This window comes from Corvus kubaryi, unplaced genomic scaffold, assembly GCF_017639235.1.
Source record: "Corvus kubaryi isolate FWS band 111438036 unplaced genomic scaffold, C.kubaryi_AGA036_p1.0 36559, whole genome shotgun sequence".
In the NCBI taxonomy this organism is placed as follows: Eukaryota; Metazoa; Chordata; class Aves; order Passeriformes; family Corvidae; genus Corvus; species Corvus kubaryi.
The window spans coordinates 2,055-16,284 of record NW_024580889.1 but is presented as its reverse complement, the minus strand read 5'-3'; the positions used below and the strand labels follow the sequence as shown (position 1 = coordinate 16,284).

Below are 14,230 nucleotides of genomic sequence, written 5' to 3'. Positions count from 1 at the left end.
CCCTGCCATGGGGCGCCCCCCCTGTGACCCCCCCCCGGTGTGTCCCTCCTCCACCCCCCCGCTCTCGGGGACCCTCACGTGTGTCGCCACCCCCCCGCTCCCCTTTCCCGGGAGCCCCACGTCCGCGTTCCCCCTTCCCTGCGGCATCCCGGGGTGTGTCCCGCCATGTCCCCAAGTCCCCGGGGGTTCCCAACGCGTGTGACACCCCCGCCCGTCCGTGACCCGGCGGGACGGGAAAGGGCCCCTCCCGGCCGTGACAGCGGCGCGCCGCTCACGTGGGGGGGCCGGGAACCGGGCCCGAGTTGTTCCGGGGACCGGGCGGAAGCGGGGCTGGAACCGGGCGGAAGCGGGGCTGGAACCGGGCGGAAGTGGGGCTGGAACCGGGCGGAAGCGGGGCTGGAACCGGGCGGAAGTGGGGCTGGAACCGGGCGGAAGTGGATCCGGAAGCCGAGCGGAAGTGGTGCCCGGAACCGGGCGGAAGTGGATCCGGAAGCCGCGGGGAAGCGGGAGCAGGAACCGGGTGAACGCGGGGCCAGAGCCGGGCTGAAGTGGGGCACCGGCGCCTCAGGACGCAGCGGGACCCATGGAGGTTGTGGGAGGGACAGCGGGACCTGGGGAGACACGGCGGGGGTCGGGGACCGTGGGCCGCGGCCACGTCTGACCCGAGCCGTGTCTGTCCCCAGGATCCCGGCCCCGACCCTGACCCCGGCCCGGCCGCCGAGAGCCCGGCGGAGCTGAGCCCCCCGGGGCTGGAAGGTGATTCCGAGGGAGGCCTGGGAGGTCCCGGCGTGCGGGGGGGTCCCGGCACAGGAGGTGACGCGGTGATTTGGGTGTCCCGAGGGCTGCAGCTCCTGCGGGGTTCCTGTCCCGGAGTCTGGGGTATCCCGGAGCTCTGAGCTGGGTGTCGCAGGATTTGGGATGCCCCATGACTGGGGATATCCCGGAGATGCGGGTGTCGCAGAGCCCTGAGCGGGGTGTCCCGGAATTGGGGGTGAAACGGAACTTGGGGTATCCGAGGGTTCGGAGTGTCCCGGGATTGGGGCGTCACAGGATTTGGGGTGTCCCGGGATTGGGGGTGCCACAGGATTTGGGGTGTCTGGGATTTGGGGTGTCCCGGGTTTTGGGGTGCTCCAGGTTTTGGGGTGCCCCCTCACGCTGCCGCCCCAGGGGACACCCACCGCGGTGCCTACACCGCCTTCATGAAATCCCATCGCTGCTACGACCTGATCCCCACCAGCTCCAAACTGGTCGTCTTCGACACATCCCTGCAGGTGTGCCAGGGCCGGGGGGGCACTTTTGGGGCCGGGGAGGCACTTTTGGGGCTCCCTGACCCCCGTGCCTGCAGGTGAAGAAGGCATTCTTCGCGCTGGTCACCAACGGTGTCCGGGCAGCCCCGCTGTGGGACAGCAAAAAGCAAAGTTTTGTAGGTGAGCGAGGGGGACAGGGGTCTCTGGGGTCTGGGGGGGGGCTGGCAGGACCCTCCTCACGCTGTCTGTCCCCCAGGAATGCTGACCATCACTGACTTTATCAACATCCTGCACCGCTACTACAAGTCGCCCATGGTGAGAGCCGGGGTCTCTGGGGGGCTCAGGTCGGGCTCTGCCCGCCCCGCCTGACCCTGGCTGGGTGATCCGGGTTTCTCCTCTTCCTCACAGGTGCAGATCTATGAGCTAGAGGAGCATAAAATAGAGACGTGGAGAGGTGAGGGGGATCTCTGCCCACTTTCTCCCGCCCTTCCCAGCGTGCCCGGAACCCCCTGGTGCTGCATCCCACCCACCCACTCCCCTCACCCCCCCTCTCCCCACAGAGGTTTATCTGCAAGACTCCTTCAAGCCCCTGGTCTGCATTTCCCCCAACGCCAGGTACCCTGGGGGGCAGGGAGAGGGGCACAGCTGGTGGTGGCACTCCCGGGGACACCCCAAATTCCCCCTCCCTTCCGCCCCACAGCCTGTTCGACGCCGTCTCCTCCCTGATCCGGAACAAGATCCATCGCCTGCCCGTCATCGACCCCGACTCGGGGAACACGCTTTACATCCTCACCCACAAACGCATCCTCAAGTTCCTCAAGCTCTTTGTGAGTCTCTGCCCCTTGGTGATGGTGGGGGCCAGACCAGGACCCTCGGCCTGGGCTGTGCCAGGTCCCTGTGCCAGGTACCACCCTGAGCTCCTCAGCCCAGGCTGTGCCAGGGGTTGCCCCAGGATCCCCATCCTGGGCTGTGCCAGGTCCCTGTGCCAGGTACCACCCTGGGACTACCCCGAGTACCACCCCAAGACTGCCAGCCCAGGCTGTGCCAGGTCCCTGTGCCATCTCAGGCTGTGCCAAAGCTGCCCCGGAACCCTTGGCCCGGGCTGCTCCAGGGGTCACTCTGAGACCTCCAGGCCTGGGCTCAGCACTGTCCCCTTACCATCCCCTGCAGATCGCAGAGGTCCCCAAGCCTGAGTTCATGGCACGGATGTTGGAGGAGCTGCAGATCGGCACCTACAGCAACATCGCCGTGGTTGGCACCAGCACCCCGATCTACGTGGCCCTGGGCATCTTCGTGCAGCACCGCGTCTCCGCGCTGCCCGTGGTCGACGACTCGGGTAAGGCTGTCCTGTCCTCGCTTTGCCTGTCCCCAGGTCACCTCCTTGGGGGCTGTGTCCCCTCCGGAGCACCGGGGGCCTGGCTGAGCTGCTCCCCTCCCTCCCCAGGGCGGGTGGTGGACATCTACTCCAAATTCGACGTTATTGTGAGTACTGGTGGGGGGAAATCCTGGGCTGGGCGGACGCTGCGGGGTGGTGGGGGTGCCCCCAGTCCCAGCTGTGTCCCCAATGCCTGTCCCTGCCCCAGAACCTGGCAGCTGAGAAGACCTACAACAACCTGGATGTGACGGTGACGCGGGCGCTGCAGCACCGCTCCCACTACTTCGAGGGCGTCCTCAAGTGTTACAAGCACGAGACGCTGGAAGCCATCATCAACCGCCTGGTCGAGGCTGAGGTAACAGTCCCAGGGTGCTGGGGGGTCGGGAGGAGTGTGCTGGGGTCCCCGCACCCCCTCAGCCCCTCCCTGTGTCCCCCTCTCCGCAGGTCCACCGGCTGGTGGTGGTGGACGAGAGCGATGTGGTTAAAGGGATTGTCTCCCTCTCGGACATCCTGCAAGCCCTGGTCCTCCCGCAGGGCCCCTGAGGCGGTGGGGGGGAGGGGGTTCAGTCCTCCCAAGCCCCCCACTCTCCTCTCCTGCTACACTGTGCCCCCCCCCCCCGGGCTGGTGGGGACACCTGGGGTGTGCCCCCCACTCACCAGCAGCATCCAGCAATAACCCCCAGCCCTGGGACAGCCCCCGCTGCCCTTCCCTGGATGGGGGGGAGCTCGCAGCCCCCCCGTGCCGTGCCCTGCACCCCAAAGCCGTGTGGGGTGATGGGGGCAGCCCTCAACCCTCCAGAGGTGCCGAGCCTGGGTCACCCATATCCACGCCAGGGCTGTTCCTGTGTGGGCCCTCGTCCCTGTCACCCTGCCCCCTCTCCCATGGGGGTCTCACTGGGTTTGGTGAAACCCCCTCAGTTCCACCCGGCCCGGGGACCCCCCCCACGCCCCCAGGGGTTTCCCCCAGGTCCCCCCGGCTCTGCCCACGCCCGCCACTGCTTCGTGTGTGGAGAGAAACCACGAATAAACACAGACCTGGCACCAGCCTGGCTCGGTGCAGGGCACGGAGGAGGGGGGGGCACTGGCCGGGGAGGGGGGAGCATGGGGAGGGGGTGTGGCCCCCCCCGTGGGAAGGGGGAATCTGCTGAGCTCGCCCAGACCCTAAATCCCTGTTTGTTCCGCCTGTGGCTTTTCTAAAAGGCCAGGATTGGGGATGGGACAGAGACAGGGACCCGGCGGGACATGGGGACCCTCTGGCGGGCACCACGGTGAGCGGGGGGTGTCGGGCAGGGCCCGGGGGAGGTTTAAGGGCGGGAGCTGGACGTTAGGGTCCCGCGGGGGGATGGCGGGGGTCGCGGGCAGCTGGGACGCCGGGGTTTGCAGCCGGTGCCCACAGGGGAGGCGCGAGGCCCGGCCGTGCTGAGCGAGGCACATTCCTGGCGGGGAGGGGACGGCCGGGCCGGGGGCCCTGTTCCTGCCAGTCCCGGGGTCCGGCAGCGGCTGCAGAGCGAGGTGAGAGAGCCGGGCAGGTACCGGGGGGCCCGGGGGACTCGGGGGGGCTGTGCCGGTTGCCATGCCGCCGCCGGAGGGTTGCTAAGCTCCGCTCGGAGCCCGCGTGGGCTGCAGCGCTTGGTGCCAAACCCGCCATCGCCTGCCTGTCGCAGGGGGGGCCGCCATCCCCCGGGGGGGGCCGGGCACATACACACAGGCGACACGACACCCCTGGGAAGGCCGGTGGGGTCCCCGCGGTGCGCCGGTCTCCCGGCCGCCCGGGGGTCACCCTGCCTCGAGGTGGCACCGGGGGGGACACGGGGTCCCGGGGAGCGCACGTGCGGCAGGTGGGTGCGCGTGGGCGGGCGCGTGGCTCCGCCGAGGCTCCGGTGAGCCCCCCGCGGCGGGGACCCCCCTCTCAGCCGGGGCCATGCTGGGGGGTCCGGAGCGGGGCGCGGGGCGCCTGCGAATCTGCGAGCGGACCAAGCTGGTGCTGGTGGAGATCGACACGGTGGCGTGTTGCAGCACGGGCACCGGCATGGCCGCGGGGTGCCGGCCCGAGCCCCCCTGGACCTACCGCCGCATCGCCGGGGAGTACGCGTGAGTGGGGACGGCGGGGTGGGGGGCCCGTCCCGCTACCCACCCCTCGCGCCCCTCACTCCCCGTCTCTGTCTTGCAGGTACCTGGAGAAGCGCTTTGTGGCCGAGCTGGCCCCCCCCTGGCCCCCGGTGCCCTCCAACCCTCCCTGTCGCCTGCAGGACTTCACCACCCGGCCCCGGGTGCCCCCCACCCCCTGCCCCCCACGACAGCCTGAGGGGACGGGGGGCAGTGGGCCCTGGGGGGGGCACCCTGTGCCTGCACCTCGGCCTCCGGTGTCGGGGGACAAGCTGGGCCCCCCCACCTACGAGGTGCACATGCAGCGGGTGCAGGCGGCCCACGCCCGCCGCGGGGGACCCCCCCCGGACATCTCCCCCCCCGCCCACGACGGCCCCCACCGCACCCTGCAGCTCCGCCCCCTGCGGGGACCCCGCAGCCCCCCGCCGGCACCTCGGGCCCGGGGGGCTCTGCCGAGCGGCTGGAGCCACACGCTGCCCCGGGCGGCCACCGAGGCCAAGCACCGGTGGCCCCGTGGGATGCAGCTGTCCCCAGGGGAGCCTGGCACCCCCCGGCACTGCCAGACGCTCCCACGGGCGGCAGCCGGCCGGGAGCGGGTTCCGGGGCGCGGGAGGGGGCGGCGGGGGACGGGGGGACACGTCCTCATTGACGCCACCCGTGTGGTGGTCCGGGCCCAGTACGTGCCACCCCCGCAGCGACAGCAGGTCCGCTATGCCAAGGGCTCCCCGGGGCCCGGCACCCCTCCTCGCAGCCCCTCCGTGCCCCCTGGGGCCGTCAGCCCCTCTGCTGCGCCCTCACCCCCCCGGGAGCCCTCGGGCAGCCCTCGCAGCCCGTGGCGGAGCCCGGGGGGCTGCAGGGGTCCCCGGGGGCGGCTCCCCCCGCGGCGGCCGGTGCTGTACGCCCAGGCGCTGCGCGAGGCCGTGTCCCGCATCCGGCGGCACACGGCGCCCGACTCCGACTCGGACGCCGAGGGGAGCGTGGGGGGCTCCCGGCAGCGGCTCTGCCGAGACCCCCGCGCCTACAGCAGCAGCAGCAGCAGCCTGGAGAGCACCGGGGCCCCCCCGGGCCCCGCCAGCCCCACTCCGGCCTGAGGGGTGGGGCTTGCCGGGGTGTGGCACGTCTGGGGCGGGGTTTGCCAGGGTGTGGTTCTCAGGGGCGGGGCTTGGCGGGTGGTCTTGGGGCGGGGCTCAGGACTGGAGTTCCCACGGGCTGACCCCAATAAAAGCTCCGGGATCCCGGTGTGCTGCCTCTGCCCCTTGTTTGTGCGAGGTCGGGGGGGACCGTCACTCCCTCAGGCCTCCCTGTGGCCCCCCTCACCCACCCCGGCAAGGCCACAGGTGTCTGGGCACACCCCCGTGACATTCCCGGTGTCCAGACTCCCTCCCCGTTGTGGTGTCGGGGTCAGTCGGAGGTCCCGGGCGTCCCGGCGGGCACCGCAGTGCGTCACGACACGGGCGGGACGTGCCAGCTCCCCCCGTATCCCCCATAATGAGTAGGTGAGCGCAGCAGGACTGGCCCTCGGCCACCGGCCCCACGTCACGGCCGGGGGGGGACCCCGAGTGAGTCACCAGGGGGGAACTGTCCCCCCCAAACAGCCGCCACCTCTTAGTCACGCTGCGGGGGGGGGGGAGGATCCCCGCGGCCCCAGGAAACCGCACAAATATCGTGTCCAATTTGCACGTTATTTAAAACCGGCTCCTCCCCCGCCCCCCTGCGCGACCCTGTCATTATCGCGGTGACACCGGCCCGGAGGTCACGGCACGGGGCAGCTGCCGCAGCAGGGCCACCCGGGCGGCTGGGGGGGCACCCCCAGGGCCACGTCACCCCGTGTGTCCCCTGTGCTGGCACGTGGCCAGGATGGCACCGAAGTCCCACACCTGGGTCTGGCCTGAGCCACAACGGCAACTGCAGCCCACCGTGGCACAGCCGTGGTCCTGCACCAGGTACAGCGGCGCCTGGCACGGCTTGGCATGGCCTGGCATAGTGTGGGATGGTTGGCAAGGTGTGGTATGATCCACACACCTTGTCACACGTTGTCATGGCACGATTCAGTCTGCCACAGCCTGGCACAGTTTGGAACGTGGCTTGGTATGACCCAGCACGGCTCAGCACATCTTAGCACAGCTCGGTATAGCCTGGCACAGCTTGGCACAGCAGCCCGGCACGGCTCAGCAAAGCCCAGACCAGCCAAGCACAACTCGGCAGTCTTGGCATGGCTTGGCATGGCAAGGGACAGCTCGGCAAAGGCCAGAGCAGCCCTGAACAGCTCAGGGCAGCCTGGCAGAGCTTGGTACAGCCTGGCACCACCTGGCATGGCTCAGCACAGCTCAGCACGGTTCGGCTCAGCACAGCCTGTTCGGTGCAGCTCATCAAGGCTTGGCACGACTTGGCACATCTTAGCACAGTCTATAGCCTGGCACAGCTCAGCTTGGCACAACACGGCACAGCATGGCCAGGCACAGCTTCACAAAGGCCGGAGCAGCCCAGAACAGCTCTTTGCAGCTTGGCACGGCTTGGCACGGCTTGGCACATTTTGGCACGGGCTGGCATAGCCTGGCCTGGCTCAACACAAACTGGCACAGCTTGGCACAGCCTGACACAGGCTGGTATAGCCTGGCACAGCCCAGCACAGCCTGGCACAGCTCAGCCCAGCACGTCACGCCGCGGCTCGGCTCGCTGCCCGGCGTGGCGCGGGGTGTCCCAGACGCGGGGGCAGCGGCGCGGCCCTTCCCGTGGGATCAGCTCCTGCCCAAACCCGCTCCCCGCCGGGAAAATCACCTTCTAATTCGGGCTGCGCCGGCGCCAGCGCCTTCCCCCGGCACCCCCGGGGCACCCGCCGGCCCCCGAAACTCGCCGCAGCCCGGGGTACCCCCGGGGCCAGGGGGGCTCAGCCCGTGGCGGTGCCAACGCGTGGGACCGGGGGGGTCCCGCCCGGTACCGGGGTCCCCGGCCAGGGACGCGTTGTCGCCTGTGGCCGCCAGATGTCGCCGCTCAGCCGGTGACCGATCGCACCGGGGGGCACCGGGGGTCCTGCCCCGGGAGCGGCGGGGGGAGCGGTACCGGTGTCCCCAAAGAACCGTCACCCACGTGTGTCATCCTGTCTGAGAGGCACGGCAGCCCTGTGTGTCACTGGTGCCGGTGGTGTCCCCCGAGGGCTGTGACCTTCGTGTGTCACTGGTGCCAGTGGTGTCCCGAGAGGGCTGTGATCCTCATGTGTCACCGGGGCTGGCGATGTCCCCAGGAAGCTGTGACCCTCCTGTGTCACCGGGGCTGGCGATGTCCCCAGGGAGCTGTGACCCTCCTGTGTCACTGGTGCCGGCGGTGTCCCCAGAGGGCTGTGTCCCTGTGTGTGCCAGTGCTGGCTGTGTTCCCAGAGAGCCGTGACCCACGTGTGTCGTGGATGCTGGGGGTGTCTGAGAGCCACGACCCTTGTGTGTCACTTGTGACAGCGATGTCGCCAGACAGCTGTGCTCATGTATGTGCTGATGCTCAAACAGTCGCGACACTTGTGTGTCACTGGTGGTCACTGGCGTCCCCAGAGAGCCGTGACTCTCGTGTGTCACTGACCCTGGCGATGTCCCAAAGGAGCTATGTCCATGCATGTGCCAGTGCTGGCGGTGTCCCCAGAGCTGTGACCCTCGCGTGTCACTGGTGACAGTGGTGTCCCCAGAGATCTTTGTCCATCTATGTGCTGGTGTTGGCAGTGTCCCCGCAGAGCCATGACCCACACATGCAGCTGGCACTGGCCATGCCACAACTCACGTGTGCCAGCAGTGCTGTCCGTGTCCCCAGAGTGCGGTGTCACCTGGTTACACACGGTGCCAGCCACGCCACGTTCCTGACCATCCACATCCCGCCGTCCCCAGCGTGTCCCTGCATCCCCGCGGTCCTGCCTGCGGTGCTGGCTCTCCCAGGCCGCGCGAGGAGCCGGCGGGAAGGGTCCGGTGAATGCGGCATTGTTGCGCGGGGTTGGAGTCACAGATAATTACCTCAATTAGTTACAATGGCAGAGTAATAAATACAGGCTTAGCGGCTCCTTCCCCACTGCGGCTTCTCAGATTAATCCAGCCCGGGCGAGCGGAGCTGAAAGGATTGATGGACAATTCATTAAACCCGCCGAATGCCGCACAAGGCACCCGTGAAGGCCGGCGTTAGCCCCCGGCGGCTCCGCTTTGTCCCTAATTGTTCGTCTCGGGCATTGGTCACCTATCAGGGAGTGGGTGACGGCGACGGTCCCCCCGGGGCTGGCATGCCCGGGGATTAGAGGCCAGCGCTGCCACCGTTGCTGGGCGCGTTGGCCCCGCGCCGGAGGAATGCGGCGGATGGGAGGGGGCGGCCGGACAAGCCGGGAGCTGGCGGGACGTGGGTCCGCATCGACCGGAGGCGAGGGGAGCCGGGACGGGGCTGCGCCGCTGGCGATGGTGACAGGGGATGGGATGGGATGGGATGGGGGCGGTCCCGCAGGTGGAACGGGACCACCTGAGAGTCTGGGCAGGTGGGCACAGCTCTGTCTGTTTGTCCTGCATCTCTGGGCACTGTCCTGTCCCTCTGTCTAGATTCTGGGAATGACACCTGCCTTCTGACCCACACCTCTTGGCATGGCTCTGTCCTGCATCTCTCTGTGTCATCCTGTCCCTCTGTCCTGAAACTTTGGGCACTGTCCTGTCCTTCTTTCCCACACCTCTGGGTACTGTCCTGTCCAGTGTCCTGCATTTCTGGGAATGACACCTTCCTTCTATCCTGGAAGCTGCCCTGTCCCTCTGTCCTGCATTTCCGTGTGTCATCCTGTCTCTCTGTCTCACACCCCCGGGCAGAGCCCCCCTGCACCCCATCCCTGAAGGGGGTTGTCCCAGCCCTCATCAGGCCCAGCTTGTGGCCACCATCCAGCTGTTACCCGGCTTCCCAGATGTGACAGGCTGCTGCAGGATGGGACCGCCCTGTCCCTGTCCCTGTCCCTGCGCTGGCCCACAGCAGCTATTTCCAGCACCCAGGAGTATTTGTCCAAGCCGGGGAGGTCTGTGCCCGGGGTGCCTCTGCCCGCCCGGGGGTCGCGGCTGCCCGAGGTGCCCAGCAGGACATGCAGGAAAAGCTGAGTAACAGAGGTGACTTATAAGAATGTCATTATCTATATTCCTGACTCCTACCGCAGGAAAACAGGCTATTTTCATGCTGAAGCAGGAGCAGAATTTAGCAGGCAGATAACCCGGCAGGCGGGAGATGCTCGGAGGGTTATTTCGGGCTGTGTTCCTTTCCAGGCGTTTTCCTTGCGTTTTGGTATTTTACTCTCCACGCTGGGCTGTGTTTTGACCTTGGCGCGGGCAGCAGGGGCCTCCAGGGTGTTTTTCCCCCCCTCCTCTGAGTCTAAACATCAACTTTTCCACTATCGGCTCCGCGGGATATTTCGGGTGGTGGCAGCGTCATCCCGCAGCCTTTGATGCGGCAGAGCCTCAGGGGCCCAGAGGGGTTCCCAGCTCGGGGGGGGGAGCCCAGGCTGTGGGGACCCCTGTGACAGGTGGGCACCGGGCTGGGGGCCCCCCAGACACAGAGATGGAGGTTTTGATGTCCCCAAGTGTGAAGTCACGGTGCAGGGGGGGATATGTGCCCACCCCAGGGGTGCCTGTCACAGAGGGGTGCCCACCTTGGTGGGAAACCCGTCCCCGTGGGATACCTGTCCCCGAAGGATGCCCTTCCCAGGGATGCCCATTCTGGGGATATGCCCACCCCTGTGGGATGCTTATCCCAGGGAAATTTCAGCCCATCTCAGGACATGTCCTGTGTGCTGAATTCCCATCCCGGTGGGGTGCCCACTCCAGTGGGAGGACTGTCCCAGGAGGATGCCCATTCCAGAGGGATGCCCATCCCGGAGGGAAGTCTGTCCCAGAGAGATGCCTGTCCCAGGAGGGCAGCCATGCCAGCAGAACACCTGCCAACCACGGAGCTTCCCCCCACCTTTGCCACAGCCTTTCTCCGGTTGTGGTCAGACCCCACGCATGGATGTGGGGCTGTTTGTGGGGCCAGTGGCCATCTCTGTCCCCTTTGGCCCCTGCCCCGGTAACCCCGGTGCCCTCCCCGGCCCTGCTTTTCCCCCGGAGCCAAGGGGAGCCGTCAGCCCCGGCCGGGAGCAGTGATGGACGATGCTCATTCCCTGTCTGTCGTCTTGTACCTCCCGGGGCCGCTCCCAACGCCCGGCCTCTGCGGCACCAGCCCCACCGCCCCGGCAAATTCCAGCATCGGAGATGCTGCAGTCAAGGTGCCATGGTGATGGGCGCCGCAGCCGTGGGGATGGACGTCCCGGCCGGGAGCGGCGGCAGGAATGGCTGGGATGGAGACGGGCACAGCGGGAGAAAGAAGGGGGTCTGCGGGGAGGGGATGTCAGAGAGTGGAGGGAAGGAGGAGAAAGATGGACAGACAGCAGCCGGAGGGGCTGATGGACGTGGAATGGGGAGGTGAGGGGATGGAGAAGTGATGGATGGACAGATGGACATGGGCAGCACATCACACAGTTTGGGATACATTGGTGTCCCCCCACAGCTCATCCCCTCCTTCCCCCAGCCCCCCCAGACACGAAGCGGGGCAGGACTGAGAAAAATATATTCTTTATTCTTCTCTAAAGGCTATCAGTGACACCTGTAACAAAGCATCATTATTATTAATTATTATTAATTATTATCTTTAATTATAAAAAACAGGGCCCGGGGCCAGCGAAGCAGGGTGGGGGGCGGCGGCACCGAACCGTCCACAATAAATATTTTATTTACAGCAAGAAGGGACCCCGTGGAGCCGGGGGGTGGCCGGGAAGGTGCGTGGCACTGAGCCCACCCATGGCGGGATGGGGGTCCCCAGGACACATCCACACCCCCACCCCTGGGTGCCTTCAATCCAGCCGGGCACCCGTCATGGGGGGTGGGTGGCGCAGACCCCCTCCGGGGCTGGGCAGGGTGGTCCCGGGGCAGGTCACAGGCACTCGTGCAGCACCTGGGTGTTGGTGCAGTTGAGGCAGCTGACGTGGCAGCACCAGTGGAAGGTGCAGTTGCAGCGCTCGGTGACGCGCTGGGTGCGTGTGCGGTACCCGCGCCCGCAGCACAGCAGCTCGCACCCGTCCAGCCCCGGCGAGGAGCTGTTGCAGAACCGCCCGGCTGTGCCCGCTGTGCCCGTCTTCCCGCTGTAGGTGCAGAAATTGGGGGATTTCTCAAAGTAGACGAGGTCGTGGGGCGAGGGGGGCTTGTGGGCCGGGTTCTCGGGCTCCAAGTGATGCAGCTCCACCCGTGATGCCCGGTTGCTGCCCTTGTTGCCGTAGATGACGCGGGAAGCGCCGTCGAAGCGATCCTTCAGGACGTCGCCCACAGCACGGAAGGTGGGCAGCCGCATCCAGCAGGTGCGGACGGTGCAGGAGCCGGACATGCCGTGGCACTTGCACTCCTGGCGCATCTCCGAGAAGACCGTCTGGAAGGAAGGGGGAATTTGGGGCCTTGTGAGCAGCCAGGGACCCCTCCGGGGACCACCACGCTCCTACACCCCTCGTTTCTGCAGCATCACATCCCGCTCAGACATCACTTGTCCCAAAGACAAGTGCGAAACCCATCTCAAACAGTTCCCAGCCCACACATGGGAGCAGGCTGAGGGTCTTGGTGGCCATGCTCACCTCCGTGCCCACCCCAGCGCTGCCCACAGCCCCCAGTGCCCTCACCATTCCCCAGTGCCCTCACCAAGCTCCCAGTGCCCTCACCATGCGCCCAGCCTCGTTGTTGTGCAGGTTCATGAGGAAACGCAGGTCTCGGCCCTTCTCACTGGAGTCCACAAACTCCCTCCCAAAGAGGCGACCAAAGTCGATGTTGTCACTGCAGCCCCCCCAGTGCCAGTCAGGACCCCCAGGGCCACGGCGCCGGTAGTCACAGGTGCAGGACTCGATGGACCCCTCTGAGCACGACCGGGCAACCGAGTGTGTCACACCGGCACTGGTGATGGCAAAGATGAACGCCGTCTCCCGGCAGCCTGTGGAGGGAGCGGGGCCTCAGGATGCTGCCGGGATGGGGAGGGGGTTCCCACCGGCACCCCCGACCCTCCATCACGATGGGCTGGTGATGCCCCATGGCAAACCAGGGGAGCTTTGCTGAGCATCCCAACACGGGGGTGCTTGGAGGAGGTCTGGGGACCCCTGCACTGCCCCCCAGCCTCACCCCGGTTGACGATTTTGCCGAAGATGTTGGGGCCCTGGGAGGTGGGACAGTTCCAGCGGCGGTTGCGGAACTGCCACTTGCACTCCTTGATGGCTGTCTGGAGGCCGGAGCTGACGCTGTGCAGGATGCCGGGGTTCTGCCGGATCAGCTTGCGCTGCTTTCGGCTCAGCAGCTGCAGGCTGGGGTCCAGAACCAGCTGCACGTTCTTGGAGTCCGTCAGCAGGTTGGTGGACGAGGCCACGTTGATGATGCCCCTGTGGCACAGGTGGGGATGGTGACAACTGGTGGGGGGTGCCCAGCACCTCCCTCCTCACCTCAACCTCCCTGGGGGCTCCTCGATGTGACCGGAGCATCTTCCTCCCTGGTATCCCTGTAGGGATCCCAAACGGGGGTCGCAGCCCTGTGTCCCCCCGCACACCCCATCCCTGGGCACGGGGCAGTCTCTGCTGTGCCTGTGCCAGCCCTGCCCTCCCGCCTCACCACCCCGCTGCCGGTACCGGTGCCGGTGCCGGTGCTGTCCGACTCACCACCACCGCCCGCTGTTGTTCACTGCCAGCGTGTTGGAGAGGGAGGAGAGGGCCAGAGCCCAGAGTGCCCGGAGCGCCAGCCCCAGCGCGGCGGCGCGCATGGCTCCGGCCCCGGGAGCCCCGGCAGAGTGCGCGGGCGAGCGGCCGTCCCGGTATTTATGGTGCCGCAGAGCCCCCGGCCCGGCCGCTACATCCACGCGTGTTTCCGGACGCGCGGGGCGGCTCCGAGATGAGGACGGCCGCGGGGGGACGCGGGGAGCGCCGGGCGGGCGGGCGGGCGGGCCGGCACCGCCACCGCCACCGGGCTGCAGCCGGTGGCCGGGGCGCGGCGTCGGGGGTGCGGTGCCCAGCGCACACTGACCGGGCCCTGGAGCGCGGCGTCGGGCGCTCCGTTCGCGGTGCCGGTGCTGGGGACCCGGTGCTCTGTGCCCGGCGCTCGGCACTCTGTGCGCGGTACCCGGTGTCGGTAGTGGTGCTGGTTCTCGGCGGTCCGTGCGCGGTACCCGGTGCCGGTGGTCGGTACCGGCAGCTCCCCGGGGAGCCGGCACGGCTGGACTCGTCTCGGCGCGGCGGGTGCACAGCGCTCAGCACCCGGGAGCATCTTCCAGCCCCTTCCCTCTTATAGGGGCGGCGCGGAGGGTCCCCGTGGGCCGGTCCCGCCGCGCGGGGCCTCCCCGCGTCCTCGCCCTAACAATGGGGAGCGGCGGAGCTGCGGCACCTCTTACGGGGCGGCGGGAGCGGCGGCGCCGGGGCTGTCCGTCACGGCCCGGATTAGCCCGGCGGGTGGCTGCGCCCCGG

General features: G+C 67.9%; 3 protein-coding genes across 4 annotated transcripts; 2 read left to right on the top strand and 1 right to left on the bottom strand.

Annotated features, from left to right (window-relative positions):
• The first annotated feature begins 478 nt into the window (after positions 1-478).
• Positions 479-3,666, top strand: PRKAG1 (protein kinase AMP-activated non-catalytic subunit gamma 1). Its single transcript, XM_042019958.1, has 12 exons — positions 479-589; positions 684-756; positions 1,168-1,271; positions 1,346-1,427; positions 1,504-1,562; positions 1,656-1,701; positions 1,808-1,862; positions 1,948-2,074; positions 2,418-2,583; positions 2,692-2,729; positions 2,831-2,977; positions 3,067-3,666. The coding sequence occupies exons 1-12, from the start codon at positions 584-586 to the stop codon at positions 3,163-3,165; spliced, it is 1,002 nt and encodes a 333-aa protein (XP_041875892.1). The 5' UTR covers positions 479-583; the 3' UTR covers positions 3,166-3,666.
• A 74-nt stretch (positions 3,667-3,740) lies between these two features.
• Positions 3,741-5,935, top strand: LOC121660565 (basic proline-rich protein-like). 2 transcript variants are annotated; one of them, XM_042019957.1, is made up of 3 exons: positions 3,741-3,890; positions 4,639-4,713; positions 4,793-5,935. In XM_042019957.1, the coding sequence occupies exons 1-3, from the start codon at positions 3,865-3,867 to the stop codon at positions 5,817-5,819; spliced, it is 1,128 nt and encodes a 375-aa protein (XP_041875891.1). In that variant the 5' UTR covers positions 3,741-3,864; the 3' UTR covers positions 5,820-5,935. The 2 variants fall into 2 exon arrangements, with proteins under 2 accessions (XP_041875891.1, XP_041875890.1); XM_042019956.1 differs by lacking the exon at positions 3,741-3,890 and having other exon boundaries at positions 4,312-4,713; positions 4,793-5,929.
• A 5,372-nt stretch (positions 5,936-11,307) lies between these two features.
• Positions 11,308-13,672, bottom strand: WNT1 (Wnt family member 1). The gene is made up of 4 exons (XM_042019955.1): positions 13,433-13,672; positions 12,906-13,159; positions 12,455-12,720; positions 11,308-12,171 (listed from the first exon to the last, which is right to left on the bottom strand). The coding sequence occupies exons 1-4, from the start codon at positions 13,531-13,533 to the stop codon at positions 11,683-11,685; spliced, it is 1,110 nt and encodes a 369-aa protein (XP_041875889.1). The 5' UTR covers positions 13,534-13,672; the 3' UTR covers positions 11,308-11,682.
• Between the last annotated feature and the right edge of the window lie 558 nt (positions 13,673-14,230).

Coding starts and splice junctions, on each gene's coding strand:
- PRKAG1 (XM_042019958.1), top strand. Junction 757..1,167: donor GAGCCCCCCGGGGCTGGAAG/GTGATTCCGAGG, acceptor CTGCCGCCCCAG/GGGACACCCACCGCGGTGCC. Junction 2,730..2,830: donor ACTCCAAATTCGACGTTATT/GTGAGTACTGGT, acceptor TCCCTGCCCCAG/AACCTGGCAGCTGAGAAGAC.
- LOC121660565 (XM_042019956.1), top strand. CDS start 4,544: ATGCTGGGGGGTCCGGAGCGGGGCGCGGGGCGCCTGCGAATCTGCGAG. Junction 4,714..4,792: donor CGCATCGCCGGGGAGTACGC/GTGAGTGGGGAC, acceptor TCTGTCTTGCAG/GTACCTGGAGAAGCGCTTTG.
- WNT1 (XM_042019955.1), bottom strand. CDS start 13,533: ATGCGCGCCGCCGCGCTGGGGCTGGCGCTCCGGGCACTCTGGGCTCTG. Junction 12,721..12,905: donor CGGCAAAATCGTCAACCGGG/GTGAGGCTGGGG, acceptor CTCCCTCCACAG/GCTGCCGGGAGACGGCGTTC. Junction 12,172..12,454: donor ACAACGAGGCTGGGCGCATG/GTGAGGGCACTG, acceptor CCTTCCTTCCAG/ACGGTCTTCTCGGAGATGCG.